The 21,799-nt window shown below is 42.3% G+C and overlaps 1 protein-coding gene across 2 annotated transcripts in view; it reads left to right on the plus strand.

The window, feature by feature from the left end:
- The window catches only part of LOC108699447 (erythroid membrane-associated protein), a 37,130-nt gene extending 24,953 nt beyond the window's left edge, over positions 1-12,177 (plus strand). The window contains exons 6-9 of one of the 2 annotated variants that reach the window (XM_018231532.2): positions 3,339-3,443; positions 9,017-9,057; positions 11,477-11,539; positions 11,822-12,177. In XM_018231532.2, the coding sequence (XP_018087021.1) occupies positions 3,339-3,443; positions 9,017-9,057; positions 11,477-11,539; positions 11,822-11,830 (218 nt within the window). In that variant the 3' untranslated portion in view covers positions 11,831-12,177. The remainder of the gene's footprint in view (positions 1-3,338; positions 3,444-9,016; positions 9,058-11,476; positions 11,540-11,821) is intronic. The other variant, XM_041573722.1, reaches the window with a different exon arrangement.
- Positions 12,178-21,799: the final 9,622 nt, after the last annotated feature.

Raw genomic sequence — 21,799 nt, forward strand, 5'->3', positions numbered from 1 at the left:
TCTCTTGGGACCCTGTGCCCGACTCCACTCTTCTTGTAGATCAATAGTAGTCTCAGCTGCTGGATCCTCGTCGTTTGACCAACCAGGTAGATCAATCAAAGGTAACTTAAGTTTTCTCAGAAAATTTCCGGTATCGGCCGGTGACCTGATAGTTACTGTTGTCCCATCCTTGACCACCGTGAGAGAGAAGGGAAATCCCCATTTATAAAGTATATTTTTTCCTCTTAGTACATCAGTCAGTGGTTTCAGCTTTTTCCTTTTAAGTAAAGTTTGCCTTGATAGATCTTGAAAGAGTTTTATTGTATTGTCTTCATAGCAAATGTCGCTTGCTTCTCTGGCTTTCTGTAGGATCTCCTCTTTAATGGAAAAGTTGTGCAGACAACACAGGATATCACGAGGTGCATTTAGAGGGGCAGCTTTTGCTTTTTTCACCCGATGTGCTCTATCAATCTTTATCTCTGAAATTGGCTCTCTTTTCAAGAGATTGTTGAAGATATGAAGTATCACTGGTTGTATCCCGTCATTTGTTATTGACTCGGGAACCCCCCTTATTCTGATATTGTTTCGTCTGCTTCTATTTTCCTGATCCTCTAGCAGTCTATGCAATTCGGATATTTTATTATCTTGCTCTTTAATATGTTTTTGCATTGACTTTTGGTGACTAACGACCTTATCGATGTTTGTTTCCAAGTTATCGGTCCGTTCTGCAAGGGCCACAATATCTTTTTTAATATCTTGGATATCTTCTTTAATAGATCTTGTCATCTCCTGGAACATCTCTCTTAAATCAGATTTGGAGGGTAATTGTGCAATGTACGATTGTAAATCGTGCTCCTCGTGATCTACCCCTGACTCACTGTCAGTATCAGAATGATCTCTTAGGGAGTGAGCAGTCTCCTCCTCTGCATTATCCCTAGACGCCATCTTAGGGGTCCTACGGTCAGGTTTTTGCTTAAAAAATAGAGGAGCTATTTCTTTAGTTGTTGGTGGTCGCGATTTGGGTTTAACTGGGGTGTCAATTACTTTATCAACTTTATCTCCTTTTTGTCTGTGTGATTTCCCCATGTTGATACGGCTTACTATGCAGCCTTGTTAACTTGTTAACAGTTGAATGTTCATATGTCAATGGCTGACACGGAGATTAATTATCACCCCTCTAGAGTCTGACTGTGTGACTCACTAGTTTGCCAGTTGCCTAGGTATCCTAAATCCAAAGATAATCGGCAAAGCCCGGCAATTCCCAGCTCCCAGCTCACCTTAAGTAACCGGCCCCAACTTCGGTATCAACACGACCTTGGCAGCTCTCCTCATTTATATGAAATAATGATAATAATGATAATGATAATACACCTCATCGAGTAGTTCTGCTTCAGCTGTTGTTTGTCCTCTCTGACCGTTTCCTTCCGAAACTGCCTGTCAGCCAGCTCAGGGAAAGATGTGTTGAGGATAGATTGAGAAATTTAAGAGATTTGGTGGCCACTACTATGGCAAATGGTCGCGGCAGGATGAGGGGTTGAGCATCAATGGCCCCAGAGAGATGAGGGGGGTGAGCAACCCACTCGGGTTCAGTCCGACTATTGCCACTTCAGTGGCCGTGAGCGAAGCCGTCTCTACGGCGTCCTGATATGACAAACAAGAGCACCCGCCCACGTGGAGTTCACCCCAGCAAACCCGGTGCCGCGTCGGCTCACAGCACCAGCACCAGCATCGGCGCCAACTCCTTCGCTCGGCCCCGCTTCGGGACTCCGGACTCGTGATCCGAGACTCACTGCCTCAGTCTCAGACTCAGTGCCAGCACCCCCCTGTCGGCGTCTCCATGGGCCGCTCCGGGGATACGGGTTTAACACCTCCGCCCAGGCACTCGTTCAGCGGCTGTTAACCTTCACCTTTCCAACTTGCGGGTAAGAGGGCTTTTATTATATCTTAAGCGCGTCCATGGGGTTGTTTAACGATTATAACGGCTTAATTCTCGGGTGGTGTTGGGAGCTCAAACACTAAGCGGCCATTCTCCACCTCGCAGCCACGCCCCCTGCGTCATTTCAATGTAGTAATTATGTGTATTAATTACTAATCAGCCTTATAGTGTGACATTTCTATTCTATGTGTACTGTATATTGTGAGTGGCTCCCTAAGCTCAGTAAGTGACAGCAGCACAGAGCATGTGCAGTGAATCAGCAGAAAAGAAGATGGGGAGCTACTGGGGCATCTTTGGAGACACAGATCTTTACTGCTAAAGGGCTGTGGTTGCCTTGGGCTTGTACAGAAGCACAAAACATCATGTACAACATTTTTAGCTACTTCTTTAGTTAGGCTTTAGTTCTCCTTTAAATCTTAATTGCATTAATTTGGAAAATAGCAACAGAAAGTGTTTGCTTTGGTATGTGGTTCTTATCAACTATCAAGGACATTGAAACACAGATCATGAAAACAGCTCAGTGTCTCAGAGATATTATAAGTCTGCGTTTTCTTGATTTTTTTAGTTTCTTTTAGGCACTGAGATAATGTCGGTATAAAAAAAAAAAGCCCAATGAGAAATAAGCAATAATTAAATATGTGATGTACTTACCTATGAAACTGAATCAAATATGCTGATGATGTTTTGATCTTTGTATATAAAGTTGGATGAGACAGTGTAAAGAGGGCCGAGTCACTGTCCGGACCTGTGTGGTTGCGTTTTAGCTAATCTGCAGTTTGGTATATACATTTTAGCTTCTCAGTTTGAGCATTAGCTGCGTGTCTAGATAATTACCTGGGAGTTTAAAGCCATACTGACATGTAAAAATCCCAGGAACGTGTCAGTATGAAGTAAATGCTGCACCCCGAATATTTTGCCTCAAAGCCGCTCCCAGCCCTACGCACCTTTGCGCAGCCAACCGCTCACACTTCTAACGGATCTTCTGTGTTGCTTGACTTGCTTCCGTGATGCTGGGCTGGGGGCGGAGCCATCCTTCCATAGGCTCAAGTCCTGTTTTCATTGGTAATTAGCCTATGGAAGGATCGCTCCGCCCCCAGCGTCACTAAATTTGCACAGAGGCGATTTGAAGCAAAATATTCCGGCACATACTTTATACTGACACGTTCCTATGATTTTTATAGGAAAGTGTCAGTATCGCTTTAACTAACAAACTCTTCAGTTGGAATAACACTTTATAGAGAGAAACTGGAGCTGCAGGAGTCACAATACTTATGTACAGTACAGGGAAAGTGAGAAGAAGCTGCAGTTGAATGTAGGGGCAGGATGGGGGCGCTGTGGGGCAAAGGGGCACAGCTTGTACTGTATGTAATGTGGGCAATTCAGCATTTCATTGACTCATTCACCTTCTCTTTTTTCCCTCCAGTAGGCTGCTGGGCAGCCCATCATATTCTACGATTAGTCGCTGTTACCGCTGCTGTTGCTATTCTTATGTGTGTTGTCTGCTACTGTTGGTACACCTGTAAGCGCAGTAAGTATCAAACACAAACACATCTTTTACCTGAAAACTGTCACTTTTCCCAGGGCAGGAACATGACAGGGAGGTGGTTAAGGGAGATGTGGGTGTAAGGGCCATATTAGAATGTTAGTGGGTATGTGAATATCTACATGCAAAAAATCCAATCTGGGGGTATTAACCACTTAATCACGGTTTCCACTGATGCAATAATGTCTTTTCCTCATTGTTTTCCTAATAACAGTAAAAAATTGAATAGCAGATAAGAAAATAATATCCGTTTCCCTTTACGTCTTCAGGCAGCACAAGTGAGTTAGTTTACTTGTCGTGCTGTTTGGACAGGAATCAGTTAAACAATTAACAAGTCGGAGCCTCCTCTACAAATTCCCCCCCCAACGTAATGTTTTTTTCTGTCCCCCATTTCTGGAAGAGTTTTGGATGGCCCAGACATGGGTGAAGAACTAGACCTGTAGGGGTTTGAAGGCCATTGAGCACTACTTGAGAGTGGGTCCCTCAGGGGATGTGTTTCCTCCATTGTCTTTACCTGCTACAAGTGTCTCTCTTGTGGGGTGCTCTGTTGTAGCTGTGGTGATCAAGGCTGGAACTAGGGGTAGGTAGAAGAGTGGGCACAGTCAGCATTGCCTCTTCTTGCCAACGCCTTGAGCCACTGATTTGTATTCAACGTTGCTCAGCCGTGAGCTCCACATAGTACAGGACCTCACTGTTCTTTACGCACAAATCCAGAGCAAGAAGCAGTTGCGCGGTGCGACCTTCACCGACACCACATCCGGTATTAGAAAGAAGCAGCAAGCGGGGTGGACAATGGAGAGGGTGAAGGAGGGTTGACAGGAGGGTGATGGAGAATTGGGGGGGTAATGACAGCTTTGCCTTGGCCCGGCCCTAGTGGTGATGTTATTGGTAGGAGCCTGGATGCACAGGCTGATCCGCTTTCTGGTGCTGGACTTGCTGGCTGAGTATTCTCCTATTCATGGAGCCTCACTTCCCCTACTATACTCTGCAGTCCTAATGCTGGGAGATGTGATGATTCTACAGTCTGTGGGTAGGTGGAGCATTTCTCTTCCCAGGTGGAGAGGAAACCAGTGAGGTAGCACATATATTTATCACCTTTTATATGTAACAAAGCAGAGAGATTTGGGGGCCTGTCTTATTTGTGTTCCTATATATTGGGAACAGGTTCCTGGTTCAATTTGCAGTTTTGTTCACTGCCAGGTTGTAACTCCTGTGAGACTTAGGGCTGAACTCCACGAGCACTTTTGTAGGATGGTGTCGGAGTGACAAAGCACATCTCCTGGGTTAAAATATAATGGGACTGGCACAAAAATCAGATGCATAAACTACATGTAAAAATTTCAATCCAACAAAACACAACTGTCAGACGTGAACGCTGCATGCTGCCTCTTCATCCTACAAGATAAAAACGGATGGTGTTGGAAAAGTCGGATGTAAATGCATGAAAATAAGTCTCCACCCGACTTTATCTGATCTGGAGTCTGAGTTGTCTTCTCCTGGGTCTGATAATCAGGAGAAGTAAGATTTCTTTCTTTGTGCTATAGAGAAGCAGTGAATAAAAACAGTGAATAAGGAAGAGAAAAATCTGGGTTTGAAAAAAAATGATAGTTTGTCTTTTTTTTTCATCAAAAAAAAGCCCAATAAGTTTTCATTTAATACTTCTCGGCAGGAGTTATCTTTTCAAGAATGGAAAAATCCAGGGAAGAAACCTGATTTTTCTAAGAGGTTCAAATTTATGTTTCCATTAAAGGATTCTGATATTAACATTGGTTTGAACCACCAACGGTCGATATTCCAGTGTGTTTGCTTACTAACAGGACTACAATCCCTGTGGAAGATGCGTCTGGACTCAAGGATCCCTTAGATTGTCGTGCTGAGTGTGCACTCCGACTCTATATGATAGGGTCTGCCATAGTAAATCCGACACTTGCTTTTGTTTCAGTAGCTAGAACACTGAAAGTGTAGTTAGAGAGAGCCACAGTCCTCTAGAGTGAAATTCCACCACTCTCCATTCATTTCTATGGGATTTTGATTAATATACCCCTTAGTGTTGGTTGTCTAACTTTAAAAAAGATATTGAAGGTGGGATAGACAGGGATACACTCCTGGATATGGTGTCTACCATTAGGCTTGCCTCAGACTTCCTTTGCAATGCTTCCTTGGAAGTTCCTAAGCTCTGACGAAGTGCATTGACCTTATCTTCATTGATCAATGAGCTCTCTGGCTTAAGGTTTGGTCCACATATGTTGCCTCTAAGAATTCCCTCTGTGGTTTTCTGTGTGAGCATGGAAAACTCTTTGACTCAGGACTAGAGAAAATCATTGAAAATATGGCTCCTCCTTTTATCCATACACAAGACAATCTCCTACTAACAACCGGTACAGATCAAGAATCAGGTACAGACACAGGGAGCCTGACAGATGTTCTCAACTATCTAGACCTTCTGGATCTAGACCCTATTCATTAAAGCCTTAGCAAAAGTCTGAAACAATATAAAAACAAGATTTCTGACTACAGACCTCTATGCCCTTTGGGTGTAAGACTTCAGAATTTGTATCATCATTGGGCAACCATAACCTTAGATGTCTGGGTCTTATAGATAATATGAGAGAGTATTGCATACAATTTTGTAAGCAACGCATTCACAGGTATTGCCTCACTGCAGTAAAGGAAAATGTTTGTCATCTTCAGACCTATATTCAAGAGTATCTAGACTTGGAAGCACTGGAGCTCCTAAGGTTCCTATGGCAGAAAGAGGAAGAGTGGTTTATTCCTGAATTTTTCTTGTTCCCAAAGCTGGAGGAAAGCTCAGGATGATCATAGATCTCAGATACCTGAACCAGTTCATCCTCAAAACTCATTTTTGCATATAGCCAATAAGGTTCGCAACAAGTATTATTGGCCGAGATGATCTTATGGTTACTTTGGATCTGTATATCTCCGTTTTGACTTCTGCCTGCTCCACGGACACTTGATTGCTGCCTGTCTCGACCACTGCCTGCTTCATGGACCTGCTCTTGGTTGCCCCCTTGCCTGATCCTTTCCCACTTAAAGACTTTTGCCTTTCGTCCTCAATCACTGGTCATGATTAAATATGATTTGCTCACTATCATAAGGCCTCTGCCTTTTCATCAAGCCAACTATACACATGATCTTGTATATGCAGCACATAGGCTCCTACTTGCCAACCTCACACCGGAGGTAGTTCATGACACAAATGCTTATTTTCATATCCCTATCCATCCAGCAAGCTGGCAGTTTTTAAGCGTAACAGTGACCATGGAGGACTCAGTGGTTCATCTTAATTTTAGGGTGTTACCCTTTGGAATCTCTACCACTCCAAGGGTATTCACAAAAGTCATTGTTACAGCAGTAGCTGCAATAAGGCAAAGAGGGGTCTTTATCGTGCCTAATCTCGACAATTGGTTGCTAAAGGCTTTCTCCAGGCAGTAAATGTTGGAACACAAAGACCTAGTTATGCAGACTCTTACATCTCTAGGATGGCTGGTTAAGTCAAACGTGGTACCATCTACCAGGGTAAAGTTTCTTGGCCTTATCATAGACTCTTCACAGATGAAAATATTTCTTCCTCCGGTAAAAATTTCCAAGTTAACAAAGGAAATCAGACAGGTTCTGCATTATCCGTTGGTTTCTGTTCAGCAAGCAATGCAGCTTTGGGGATTAATGACATCTACTATAGAGGCAGATCCGTAGGCAAGAGCTCATACCAGAACTCTTCAGTCAGAGATATTTACCAAGTGGAACATGGAGAACGATTCTCTAGATCAGATTATTGTTGTATCCAAAGAAACTAGATCATCCCTCCTTTGGTGGTTGACATCCTCAGAATCTCTTGAAGCAAACTTCCTTTCAGAAAGTCCATCAACTTGTAATCACCACAGATGCTTCTTTAACAGGCTGTGGTGCTCACATGCAGAACTACAAAGAACAAGGTCTTCCAGTGAAGGACAAGAGATGTTCATTGTATTTAAGAGAGCTCGAGGCAGTTTGAAAAAGCCCTTCTGGGCCTGCATCACCAGATTCAGGACAAAATGGTCTGCATTCAATCAGACTACAGTATCTTATCTGAAACGTCAAGGGGAAACCAGATCTTCTCACCTGATGATTCTTTATTCCAAGCTTCTTGATTGGGCAGAGATTAATTTAGTGAGTTCATTGAACCGCAGGGACAGACCCACCTTCTTGGATGCAATGTCGATAACATGGTCATTCAATCTAGCTTACCTTTATCCTACAACCCCTATTATTCCAAGGGTCATTCAGAGGATAAAACAGGACCCCGTCATAGTCATACTGCCCTTTCTTGCCAAGGAGAGTCTGTTTTTTCAGATCTTCTCAGGTTGTCTCAAGGGGGATTTTGAATTTTTCCACAGAGCGAGGGTCACCTTACACAAGATCACCTCCATTGTCAGGTATTGGCCAAACTGAAAATAACAGCTTGAAGATTGATAACATGATATTGGAGAACCAGGGGTTTACCCCAGAAGTTATAAAGACCTACAGTAGTCCAGGAAAAGTTCCACATCATGTGCTTATTTCAAACATTGAAATGCTTTTCAAAAGTGGTGTAGCACTCACTCCAAACATCCACAGGGCTTTGGTGTGCCAGTTATTCTTCAGTTCCTCCAACAGGGATTTGACAAGGGCTTGGCCCCTTACACATTGCAAGTCCAGATTTTAGATTCATCATCTTTTTCTGTCATTAGACTCCTATAGAGAGAACATTTCTTAAAGCCATTTCAAACCTGAAGACTACAATAAGGTCCTTCGCTCCTTCCTGGGACCTTAATTTGGTTCTTAACATACGTAGAGGTCATTCTCCATCTAGTTGATGTTTCAGTTAAATTCCTGACTTGGAATTTAACTGCTCCCAGCTATCACCTCAACTCATCGAGTTGGAGAACTTCAAAGTCTAGGTGTAGATCCTCCATGCACTGTTTTTTCCAGACAGTAGTCATTACCCTTTTTCAGACCAAAGGTTAATACCCACTCTAATAGTAATTCAGAGCTTATTCTACCATCTTTCTTACCTGATCCCAGGAGTGAGGAAGAAGAAAGGCTTCATACACAGGATGTTTGCAGATGAATTCATACATATATTGATCGTACCAAAGATTTAAAAAAAAAAAATGGAACATCTCTTCACACTCTTTTGGGTAAGAAGAAAGGAGCTCCAAAGTCTTCTATATTCAGGTGGATCAGCAAAACCATATTTGAATGCTAAAAGCTAAAAGAATTGGAGCCTCCTTTGGGTGTTAAAGCTCACTACATGAAAGCTGTGGTTGTGTACTGCTTGGAGTTTTGATCTATACAAGTGAGAAATCTCCATAAAACTATATATATATTTGGTATTGGCGCGTTCAGGAGACATAGGTTGAGTAGAACCTGTTTTATTTGGGTCACACTTACCTCCCAACACAGGAATTTCTTACTGACATAAACCTTGGTATCCTCATGTCTGTCATATAGACAAATAGCAGCTGTTACTAATTAGTAATTTCTATTGATGCAATTAACATTTCTTTCTCTCTTAACAGAGTGCTGTAAAAAAAGCAAGAAAACCCCCAAAAATCCCCAGGTGAGTACCTATGATGAGAAGAACTGGTTATATTTGAGGCCACACTTACCTCTTAACACATTTTGCCCGATGTGTGGGGCAACGTGTGAATAGCCATAAGCCTCTGCTTTCTGTTTTAATCATCTGATGTTCTGGGGAGAGGGCAACAACCTCTGGGGGGGGGGCAGTTCTGGTAAATAAACACTAAGTGGTAAATTTATCAAAGAGTGAAGTTCCGCCACTAGAGTGAAATTCCACCACTCTCAATATGGGATTTTGAAAGGCGTATTTATCAATGGGGGAAAGTGAAAGTTCACCCTTTGATAAATACGCCTATAAAAATCCCATAGAAATGAATGGAGAGTGGCGGAATTTCACTCTAGTGGCGGAACTTCACTATTAACTTCACTCTTTGATAAATATACCCCTATGTGGAATTGACCCCTGCCATTATAAGTGATCCCTAGTGTCAGGGGGCCCTGCCGGGGCTGAACTCAAGGGCCTCCTTTCGCCTTAATTTTTACGTCTGATGGTCCAGGTAGAAAATTGAGAGTTGGGTCCAGTTGGGATTGAACTTGGGGTGGAAGCAGTGGGAGAGCTTGGGGCAGGGATACAGGCCAGGGCTGGAGGGGAAGGCTGAGGTTTTTCCCAGTGGCCCAGTCCAACACTGTGTTCAAATGTAACTGATTAATATAGCCAAGTAGTGACTGTTTTTCAGAACAATTATTCGGACTGGCCTGGCAGGACACCAGGAAAAAACCCGGTGGGCCCGGACCCCCACCAGGCCAGATCCCCTCTCCCGATTCTCGTTTTTAAAAAAAAAAAAAAAAAAGATTTTCTCAGTATGGGGAGCTTTAGGGGGGCCCTGGACTGGAGTCCCGGTGGGCCCCAGGCCCCCCAGTCCGACCCTGCTCCCAGGTAGAGATCCAGGGCAGTTTTAAGGCTTTGATGGGACCTGAGCAAAAAGCCAATTGATGGGCCCATATTATTCTGCTTTGAAAATGTTTTGGAAACCGTGACCACTTTTTGTCCACACCCTTAAATACAACACCCATTTTTCTGACAACACAGCCCAGATAAGCCGATATAATTACTATACAAAATTAATAATGGGGCTATTAACCCCAAATTTACCAATTTAATCCTTAAGTAAAATGGATAATGGCATATTAACCCTAGACGTGTCAGTGTAATCATACAGGAAATGAATAACCCCAGACATGCCAGTAACATAGTAAATTAGGATAAAAAAAGTCACAAGTCCATCAAGTTCAACCTTAAGGGGCACATTTACTATTGGTCGAATATCGAGGGTTAATTAACCCTCGATATTCGACCATCGAAGTAAAATCCTTCGACATCGAAGTCGAAGGATTTACCGCATTTTGTTCGATCGAACGATTGAAGTAAAAATTGAAAGATTAAATCCTTTGAATCTAACAAATCCAACGATTTTCCTTCGATCACAAATTTCCTAGAAAGCCTATGGTGAAGGTCCCCATAGGCTAACATTGGTGCTCCGTAGGTTTTAGCTGGCAAAGTAGCTAGTCAGAGTTTTTTTTAAAGAGACAGTACTTCGACTATCGGATGGTCGAATAGTTGAATGATTTTTAGTTCGAATAGTTCGAGTCGAAGGTCGAAGTAGCCAATTCGATGGTCGAAGTAGCCAAAAAAATACTTAGAAATTCGAAGTATTTTTCATTCTAATCCTTCACTCCAGCTAAGTAAATGTGCCCCTAAGTCTATATATATCCTTCCTAACTGCCAGTTGATCCAGAGGAAAGCAAAAAACCCATCTGAAGCCTCTCCAATTTGCCTCAGAGGGGGAAAAATTCCTTCCTGACTCCAAAATGGCAATGGGACCAGTCCCTGGATCAACTTGTACTATGAGCTATCTCCCATAACCAGCATTTATACTGAAGAAAATAATCAGATGTAGTGATGGGCGAATTTGTGCCGTTGCGCTTTGCCGCGAAATTCGCGAAACGGCGAAAAATTCGCGAAATGTCGTCTCGTTTTTGACGCTGGCGCCCATTTATGACGCCGGCACCCGTTTTTTCGACGCCGGCGCCCGTTTTTTCAACAAAAAATTTTTTTGACACCGGCGTTTTGCGAATTTATTCGCTGTCGGCGAATCACGCAAATTCAATTTTGCGCCTGGCGAATAAATGCGCCCATCACTAATCAGATGTGCTAATATAATTACTACAGAAACTGGAAAATCTGAATATTAACCCCAGCTGTGCCAGTATAATCAATATAGAAATGGCCAATTAGCAATCCATCAATCCTAGACATGGCAGTAAGATCACTCCATTAACTCCACACGTGCCAGGAAGATCAGTGGATGGATGAAAGCAATACCTTACTCTGCACAAGCAGAATACCAGTAACAACGTTTTCTTCTTTTCTCTCTCTCTGTCTGTTCCATATGATGTAGAAATATAGAAGATTGATAAATCTGGCGGAACAGCCCTATGTGTACAACAACAGGGAATCATGGGTAAGGAGGGCAGCAGGAGCGGCGGTGACAGTTGTAAGGGGAGTAGGGAGGGCAATAAATTCATTGGACCCCCCAAATCAGTGGGCCCGGGGCAGATGCAGCCTGTACAGACCCGTATTGAAAACGATTAACATAAAATGAAAATAAGGCCCAAGGGCTCATATAATATTTGTCTGTATCATGTGGGTGAGGAGGTGACCCTATTAACGACTTGCTAATAAAGGGAAAGAGCTGAGTGGAATATGACATAATACTCATTATATTTTGTTTCTTCTCTTCTAGTTACTGTGAGAAGAACAAATGTGACCTTGATGACTTGATTTCTGTGGCCCTGACTGATGTCCCCATGAAGAATCATTTCACCCACAGGATCACCACTTCATCCCTTTCATACCAGTCATATATATATAAATCAGGATTTCATCTATGGTCGGTATGAAAGGGATGGGGTAGAGTTCTGTACCTGACCCACAACCCACAGTTTGACCCGCATGTTCCCCCTACCCACCCCCGACCCACTTACTTGCCTCCTGGACCCGACCCGATGGTCTGATGCCCGTCTGCAGCGCCCCCTACTGGATGAAGTTACTATTCCAACACATTTATGTAACAAAATAAAGTCAAGAGTCAAGAGTCAAGATTGAGTTAATTGTCATTTCATCCGTATACGTTTGTACAGTACACAGTGAAAGGAAACAACGTTCCTCTAGGACCCTGGTGCTACACAACATAGTTGTACCGGACAACTGACAAACATATGCAACTCCTGCAAGACAGGACAGTGTAATGCAGGGACAGGACAAGACAGCGCACACTCATCATCATCATCATTTATTTATATAGCGCTGTCAAGATACGCAGTGCTCAGCAGATGTAATATGTTAAGTAAATAAGGCTAAATGTCAGACATGATGGTGTATAAACATGATAAATCCATACAATGGCCGTACAGTGACTGTGTAAGCTAAAACGAGGGATATATTGGCAGACAGTCTTTTCCACATTTATTGGTTCAACTTCAAATAAGACATTCTGGTTACATTCAGATCATTGTCATTGTTGTTGCATTTGTTAATGAATGATGAAGAATTTAAGTTTACAAAGTGCCTGCCTCAGTGTCGGACTGGGACACCAGGGGTTCACCCAAAAACCTTGTACCAGGGGCCACTCTCACTATTGTTATTCTTCCTCTCCTCACTCAGCCTCTATTCTCCTAGTCTCTTTTCTTTACATACTATAATCTATTATTCCATGTATTAAGCCACTTAGTTCTCATTGAAATAGGGAATGGCCATGAAATAGGCCAAATATCAGCATGAGGGGCCACTGACACCTCGACCCACCGGGACTTTCCTGGTCTCCCGGGGGCCAGTCCGACACTGTCCTTGCCTGTCTGATTGCACATAAGAGAGGAGAACTATCTGTCCTGTTAGTACACACTGTTCTGTCCTCCCTATGTGTTACCCTGGGGCAGTGTGTAGTTCCACATGCAGCTAATCCTCCCCACACTCCAATAAAGAGACTGTGAACTGAAGTCTGTAGGTTTTACTGGATAGGCAAGTGGAAAAGATAAAGAGCTGAGTGGAGAGGTAAAACTGTAACACAAACAAAAGGAATGAAATGAGTACAAAGAATAATAATGCAGAAACATAGCAAATACATAACTATAACACTAGCTGGCATGATATATATATATATATATATATATGTAGGGATGTGAAAATCTTAGACACCCTTACACATTACAGACAGGCACATCCCTAGTAATATGGACACCTCAGTGGGTCCTTATGGGGACCTTGTGCTTATGTAACCCCTGCAGTTCACACAGTGTACACCAGATGGCACTGTGCCAGAGTATAAAAGGTTTAGGAACCATGTGCTCTGGGTCCATTTCTTTAGCCCAACCAAGCAGGCTGGAAGGGAATGGGTAGTGTCGACCCTAGGCGCCTCAGCCCTAGTAATTAGACAGCTATACTCGTTTTATAGATCACTCTAGGAGTGATAGAGAGGTTATTTATTTGAGCAGCTCAAGGCTCCGCTGAGGAGATTAGAGGGATTAAGATCCCAGGGTATTACTGACCCGGAGTAAGGACTAAAGTGTTGAGATAGGGATGATAGGAATTCCCCTAGTCTGCCACTGGAAGATATCCTGAAACTGGGCAATACCCATCACACGCTGTCAACTTACTCTCTGCTGTATATTCCCTGGCCTGTGGGGATTCAGCCTATACGTGCTGTGAGTATATGCTTCCTTTATGCTGCTGTGTATGTTCTATACTCCATTGTGGATCAATGTGCTAAATGATCTATGTGCTATTGTTCAATAAATATTGTTCTTGGTTCAACTGTTAAAGAACAACTGGCGCCCATCATTGTGCTATCGCATCAGGTTACAGTTACACTTTACCCTTGCCTCCACCGCGTTGCGAGGGCTTACCCCTGAGAAAGAGAGCTCATCTGTGGTCTCAGCCCACCAAGGAAAGTAGAGTAAACGGCCCTAGCACAAGTCAGTTTACTATAGCGCTACATATATATATATATATACATCAATGTCTCTGGGGGTATATATGTGGAGGTGATTTGGTGCAATTATTTGAGAAACTATTTTGTGCTTCTTCCACAGCACAGACTGTAAAATGCTCCCACCAGGCACTGTGCTGGGCCACATAGTAAGACTACGGTAGCCGCATAAGTCCAAATGCAGTTCTGCCATAAGCCATGTGGAGGTGCAGAATAAACATGAATGGCCTTGTGTAATTACAGCAAGCGTCCAGCGGAGGGAGCCCACAGAATGTGAGTCGGGAAATCCCAAAGCATGGGAAAAGCTGATGCAGGAGACATGACAACACACAGAGAACTGCCTATTATAAATGTGTACAATTTTCTACATTTGTACAGTGTGTGTGTGTTTGCTGCAACAACAGTAATGGATATAGTCACTAATCACTGTCTTCCTCTACTAGAGCAGTTATTCTTAAAGGAAAACTATACCCCCAAAATGAATACTTAATTAACAGATAGTTTATATCAAATTGAATGACATATTAAAGAATCTTACCAAACTGGAATATATATTTACATAAATATTGCCCTTTTACATCTCTTGCCTTGAACCACCATTTCGTGACTCTATCTGTGCTGCCTCAGAGATCACCTGACCAGAAATACTACAACACTAACTGTAACAGGAAGAAGTGAGGAAGCAAAAGGCAGAACTCTGTCTGTTAATTGGCTCATGTGACCTAACATGTGGTTTGTATGTGTGCACAGTGGATCTTACGATCTCAGGGGGCGGCCCTTATTTTTTAAAATGGCAATTTTCTATTTATGATTACCCAATGGCACATACTACTAAAAAAGTATATTATTATGATAATGGTTCATTTACATGAAGCAGGGTTTTACACATGAGCTGTTTTACTCAGTATCTTTTAATAGAGACCTTCATTGTTTTGGGGGTATAGTTTTCCTTTAAAGGAGAAGTAAAGCCTGAGCTGTGTTTCAATGTCCTTGATAGTTGATAAAACCACATACCAAAGCAAACACTTTCTATTCCTATTTTCCATATTAATGCAATTAAGATTTAAAATACAACTAAAGCCTAACTAAAGAAGTAGCTAGAAATGTTGTACATGATGTTTTGTGCTTCTGTACCAGCCCAAGGCAACCACAGCCCTTTAGCAGTAAAGATCTGTGTCTCCAAAGATGCCCCAGTAGCTCCCCATCTTCTTTTCTGCTGATTCACTGCACATGCTCTGTGCTGCTGTCACTTACTGAGCTTAGGGAGCCACTCACAATATACAGTACACATAGAATAGAAATGTCACAATATAAGGCTGATTAGTAATTAATACACATAATTACTACATGGCAGCACAGAAACCAGTGCAATTAGCATCAGAATTGAATAATCAGCAAACCTGTAGCATCAGCTTATATTACAGCCAGGGAAGCTCATTTTCTGCTGGATAATTAGTGATGAGCCCTAAGCTTAGCTTCTCAACAGCCAATCAGAGCCCACTGAGCATGTGAGTGTCACAGACACTTTCCAAGATGGTGACCCCCTGTGACAAGTTTGAAGTCCTGGATCATTGCTGATATTGACAAGCTAATACTTTAGCCTCGTGCAATAAGTTCACTGTATAAAATATGGCATTTTTAGCCATATTAATTTTTAAGGTTTAGTTCTCCTTTAAAAACCAGAGCAGGCCAGAAGAACTGGTGAGGCATTATCGGAACTGTGGGACATTTAAACCACAATCTGGGACATGTTTCTCACCAAGCATAGGGACATTTATCTCAGCACTATGTGTCATGTGGTTTGGCTGCGTCGAAACTTTTCTCAAACTCACAAAACTGTATTTATGTTCCAGCCGTTCTGCAGTCAGACAGTCACAAGTGCTTGGTGTTAATGCTCGGTGCAAGGAGGATTCATGGGCGGGTGTCATCTTCATCAGGAAGGACTTTGTTCTCATTATGAGGCTTTGGGAAGGTTGAGTATCTGGAAGGACTAGAGCAGGGGTGTCCAAACTTTTTTCTCCAAGGGCCATATGCGGTAAAATATACAAACAGCTGGGCCACTCACTGGCCACGCCCATTTTGTGACCACACCCCCTGATTAACATGTTCATTTTACAAATTGTAAATAAGTAACACACACACAGTGAAACACATACACACACAGTGACACACATACAGACAGATACACACACACACAGTGACACACAAACATACAGTGACACACACAGTGAAACACATACACACACAGTGACACACAAACATACAGTGACACACACATACAGACAGTGAGACACACACACAGTGACACACAAACATACAGTGACACACACATACAGACAGTGAGACACACACACAGTGACACACAAACATACAGTGACACACACATACAGACAGTGAGACACACACACAGTGACACACAAACATACAGTGACACACACATACAGACAGTGAGACACACACACAGTGACACACAAACATACAGTGACACACACATACAGACAGTGAGACACACACACAGTGACACACAAACATACAGTGACACACACATACAGACAGTGAGACACACACACAGTGACACACAAACATACAGTGACACACACAGTGAAACACATACAGACAGATACACACACACAGTGACACACACAGTGACACATACAGTGACACACACATACAGACAGTGAGACAAACACACAGTGACACACAAACATACAGTGAAACACATACAGACAGATACACACAAACACACACAGTGACACACAAACATACAGTGACACACACACACAGTGAAACACATACAGAAAGATACACACACACACATACAGACAGTGACACACACACACAGTCACACACAGTAAATCACACACTAGATCTGGCCTCACTAAATCCACCCCTCCCCCAAGCCAAGCACAGAGCAGTTACTCACAGTTCATCAGATGCACGAAATCCAGGCCAGGTTAGGCAGCAGTGTAGAAGGGGAATGGAGCCATGCTTTCAGTTGTTTACTGCCCCCCTCCCTCCCCGCACTACACTAAACTCCAGTCACGGGGAGGGGAGGGCGGAGTTTAGGACAAGCTTCCTCGAGTCTACACTGAAGCACTGTAGGTTACGCCCCCTAATGACACGTGGTAGGAAACTTTTTTCTTCTAGATGCTGAGAGGGGGAGGGATTTTTGCACGCTGCGGGCCAATATAAAATGGATATCGGGCCGCATTTGGCCCGCGGGCCGTAGTTTGGCCCGCGGGCCGTAGTTTGGGTGGATAGGAATAATCTACAGTGTTGGACTGGCCTGGTGGGAACCGGGAAAAAACCTGGTAGGCCAGACCCCTCTCCCGATCAGTTTGTTCAAACAAAAAAGTTTTCTTTAGGAGCCACGCAGCGCCATCTGTACATGCACGCAGCGCCATTCATGCAGGAGCACTGAGCATCACGGTAGGGGTGCGGGGGGGTTTGGAGGGGGCCCTGGACAGTAGTCCCGGTGGGCCCCGAGCCCCCCAGTCCGACCCTGATTATCTAACAATGAATAAACAAGAATAATTATTAATAAAAATTTGATTCCAAAATGTCATGGCATTTTGAGGTGAAATGTCAGAAATTGTATCGGTGGAGATTTCACCTAAATAAAAATGTGCTGCTTGCAGTGGAAAGAACTGCTGGTTAATGTGTTCCTCTTGGCATTCACTCTAATCCTCTTTAACGGAGCTTCCAGATACCAGAACTCCTTCTAAACTCTTCTGTTAAATAGTTTAGTGTCTCTTCTAAACCCAAAGTCATGTGTCTCTACTGCCACCAAGTGACCAACATCTGCCATACAAATATGTATTCTGAGTGGGTGCCCACCCTTTTAGGAAGTGGCTCCTGTGGGGGCTCCAGGTAAGTATCTAAACAAAACTCTGACACTAGTGATGCCAATGGTTTGTATAAAGGCAAAGTATTAAATACAGACACACAATATTTGTATGAACACAATGCAAACACAACTAACACAATATACAAGCGCGACACACACTTCAAACATAGTCAGGCACCAACCTTAGCACTATAATGAATTATTTAACTCACCTATACAAACTGTGCACAGACGATTATATTATATATATTATATTCATCGGCTATTTACATCCATATTATGACATTTTAACCATTTAGTGATGAGCAACATTTTTCACCAGGATTGTGCCACGAAAATGTCGCCCATAGATGTGGGTGAAAAAAATATTGGCGCCCATAGACTTCAATGCATTTCAGCAAAATCTCTTTGCAAATGGTTTGGTTGCACCATGGAGTTACGGTGAGAAAAGATTTGGTTACTCAACCAATTCTTTTCCTTTTTACTAAAAATGTAAATACAATAATAATAAATAATGAATAAATACATTTTTTTTTAATAAAAGGGGGAAATACATAGGCCAACCATTATTAGGAGAAGTATTTTCCATCCACATCCTTTACCCACAGAATCTAATAGACAATTGCATTTTTATTTGGTGCCAAAAAAGATTAAAAAATACATGTTTGCATTAGTTGTAATTAGGGATGCACCGAATCCAAATGAGAAAAAAAAGTTTGGAAAAAAATTTGGTAAAAAGATTCGGCCGAATACTGAACCGAATCCAAATCCTGATTTGCATAAGCAAATTAGGGGCAGAAAAGGAAAAAGTAGAAAAAAATCTTTTGTGATGTCACGTGATTTCCCAACCCGGACCTAATTTACATATGCAAATTAAGATTCGGATTTGGTTCAGCCAGGCACAAGGATTCAGCCGAATCCGAATCCTGCTGAAAAAGGCCGAATCCTGGATTCGGTGCATCCCTAGTTGTAATAATTACAGCTTGTGGTGAAGGAGAAAACTACAAATGTGATCCTTGTGCATAAAGAGAATTAACCTGGAACCCACTTAAAGCAAGAAGATACCAACTAATGAGTGGCCCTAGTTTCAGAAGAGAGTTTTATTTGTTTTAAGGGTTTAGATTTTATTTAAGCCAAGTCAAATAAACCAGTGTTGTCCATTAGTTTCCATAGAGTGAGTCAATGAAGTCATATGTGATGTCATCAAATAAGTCTGTGGAACTCACTAGCAGTCTCCATGGGTGGAAATCCTTACTGGGTCACATGGGGAGGGTTATTTGCTAAAATCTGAATTACCTCATTATTTTAATAATAAAACCACAAACAAACTCCCATAGCCAATTTGATCTTATTTATTATTTAAAAAGCTCAAAATAATCGGTTTAAACTCAAAAAAAATTATTGTAAGATTTTTTCAGGCTCTAGTCCCCTGTACTATTTTATGCACGAAACGCCCAAAATGATCAGGGCGTTGATTCAGGTGAAACCCAGCACAGACCATGATAAATTCCAATAAGAACCTCTGCTACTGACTTCTACACAACTTCGGCAGGTGAATTTTCAGATTGGGGCTTTTTGCAGCATCGGACTTTACTAAATCTAAAAAAAAATTTCGTTTTTAATTAAAAACTGAAACATTTCAGTTTTGCCCCAAAAAGACAGACCGGATAAATTAGGAGTTTATTTAAAAAAAACCAAGTGTCACACACAAGTAGTCCTTTAACCAAGCGGCATTCAAACTCTATAAATAGATAATAGCAGATAAATAAAAAGTGAAAGAAATTCCATCAGATGTTACAGAAAAATTGATTCCCCCTTTCCAAACTGAGTATCACCTGGGAGAGATTCAATCTATCATTCCTACCAGAGCCGAGTCCGCCCAACAGGCATGCGCGGAAAAACGAGTGCGCATGCGCAAAAAAACCTGCGTGATAAAAGACAAAAAAAGAATTGGCACAAAACTGCCAAGCGCGCATGTACAAAAAAGACCGCACACGCGGGAAAGAGCAGCAATCGGGAGCGGACTAGGGGTAGGAGGCAGTGAAGGTGCGTGCCTGGTGTCCCTCCAGCTTTGCTCCCTAGGCACGTGCTTACTCTGCCTACCCCTAGTTCCGACCCTGATTCCTACGTTGGATCTCAGTGCTGCTCTATCTAGCTAAGTCTCTCTAGCTTACACTTGTACTTTGTACTATAACAGAATGCAAGTCTATCACTTTCTCTTTACCTCATTTTTCGGGTCCCTGTTCCTCAAATTACACTAAAGAGTACTAAAGAGTTCCTTTTTTTGGTGGATTTTTTAAATTATTTACCCAACTTGTGTATTATAATAAATAAAGTACCCCGAGTTGCAAAATATGAGGATATTAGAAGTTACCTCGGAGTTCCATGACCTGTATAAAAACACTCGGCCTTCGGCCTCGTGTTTTTATATGGTCATGAAACTCCTCGGTAACTTGTAATATCCTTATATTTTACAAGAGGGGGTACTTTATTCACTATATATGTGTGTGTGTGTGTTATTGGCTGGATCTCAGTCTCTGAGCCTTTCTGCCCCTCTCCCTGTCTGAGCAGCTTGTGTGTAAGATAAACTCTTAGGTGGGTCACTCACTAGGGGCTCAGAATCAGCTCCATTACCCTCTTATTCAGTAATATCTGGTGCACGTACAATTAATGGCGACAGTCCATTCAATACTGAAGAAGATTGACATACAGCACCTTGTTTCAATGGAATAAAATACCTTTATTTGATACACATGGAAGGATCTTGATAACAGAGATGTTCCCCGGTCGGACTTTTACCAACCACTAGATTAATGCAGTGCAGTGAAATACTGTAGGTCAGTCTGAGCAAGTTCCGTTTATACTGTAAATAGGGCCCTACTGTAGGATGAAATAAAAGCTGTAGAATTCCAGTGTTCTGGACCCTGGTGTACCACAATCCTAGGGTCACATGAGCCAGGTACATGATAAAGGGGTAACAATGCTCTTGATATTGGGTGTTACAATGATATGGCTCCAACTGTGTAGGCTAATACCAATGGGACTGTCATATGGACTTCAAATATGAACTTACAGCTGGACTGGACCCTAAAGTGGAGGCACCTCTGTCCAAGCTTCAACATTATCCTGGAAACCCTATGATTGTCCAGCAGGTCAGTAGAAAAGTTTCTGTATACTGTATCTTTTGGTGCCCTACAAGCAGGGCCAGAAAAAGGTCTTTATTGGGAGAAGATGTTTCCATTCATATCCTCCGACTTCCTTGGAATTTCACAGACAATTTAATTTTCATCCTGCACCAAACAAGATTTTTAAAAATTTTTTATTGCATTAGTTGCGGGGAAACAGATCCCTGTGTGTACAGAGAATTACCCTGGAACCCATCTGAGAAAGCCATAGAGTGTCTTATGTACTTTATGTACAAGAGAATACTTATATTTAATGTGGACAAATATCAGAATTCATTCCAGCCTCCCACCTCTCTTTGGCCTCTCATATTCAGTCCCTTCTGCAAGACTTCCCTACAGTTAAAGGAACCCCAAAACAATTAAATGGAACATTTCTCACAGATTTTCGAAGCGCTTTTTGCAATTTACCTGAACAATTTTTTGTTCTCAGGATATTAGCAGTTTTTTCATTGCATTTGAAACAACAGTGTCACCTGCTGTTCATATTGGCCAGTTGACTACAGCTTGTTTAGAACTGACCAGAGAAATGTCACGTGACTAAAAAAAAAAACTATAGGGCCAATCAGTGTTGTCCAGTAGTTTCCACATAATGGGGCTAATTAATAAACACTGGGATTTGCCCATGGGCAGTAACCCATAGCAACCAATCAGTTACTGGCTGTTTTTCATTGTGGAACAATGAAAGCAAACATTTGATTGGTTGCC

This window comes from Xenopus laevis, chromosome 8L (assembly GCF_017654675.1).
Source record: "Xenopus laevis strain J_2021 chromosome 8L, Xenopus_laevis_v10.1, whole genome shotgun sequence".
NCBI lineage: Eukaryota > Metazoa > Chordata > Amphibia > Anura > Pipidae > Xenopus > Xenopus laevis.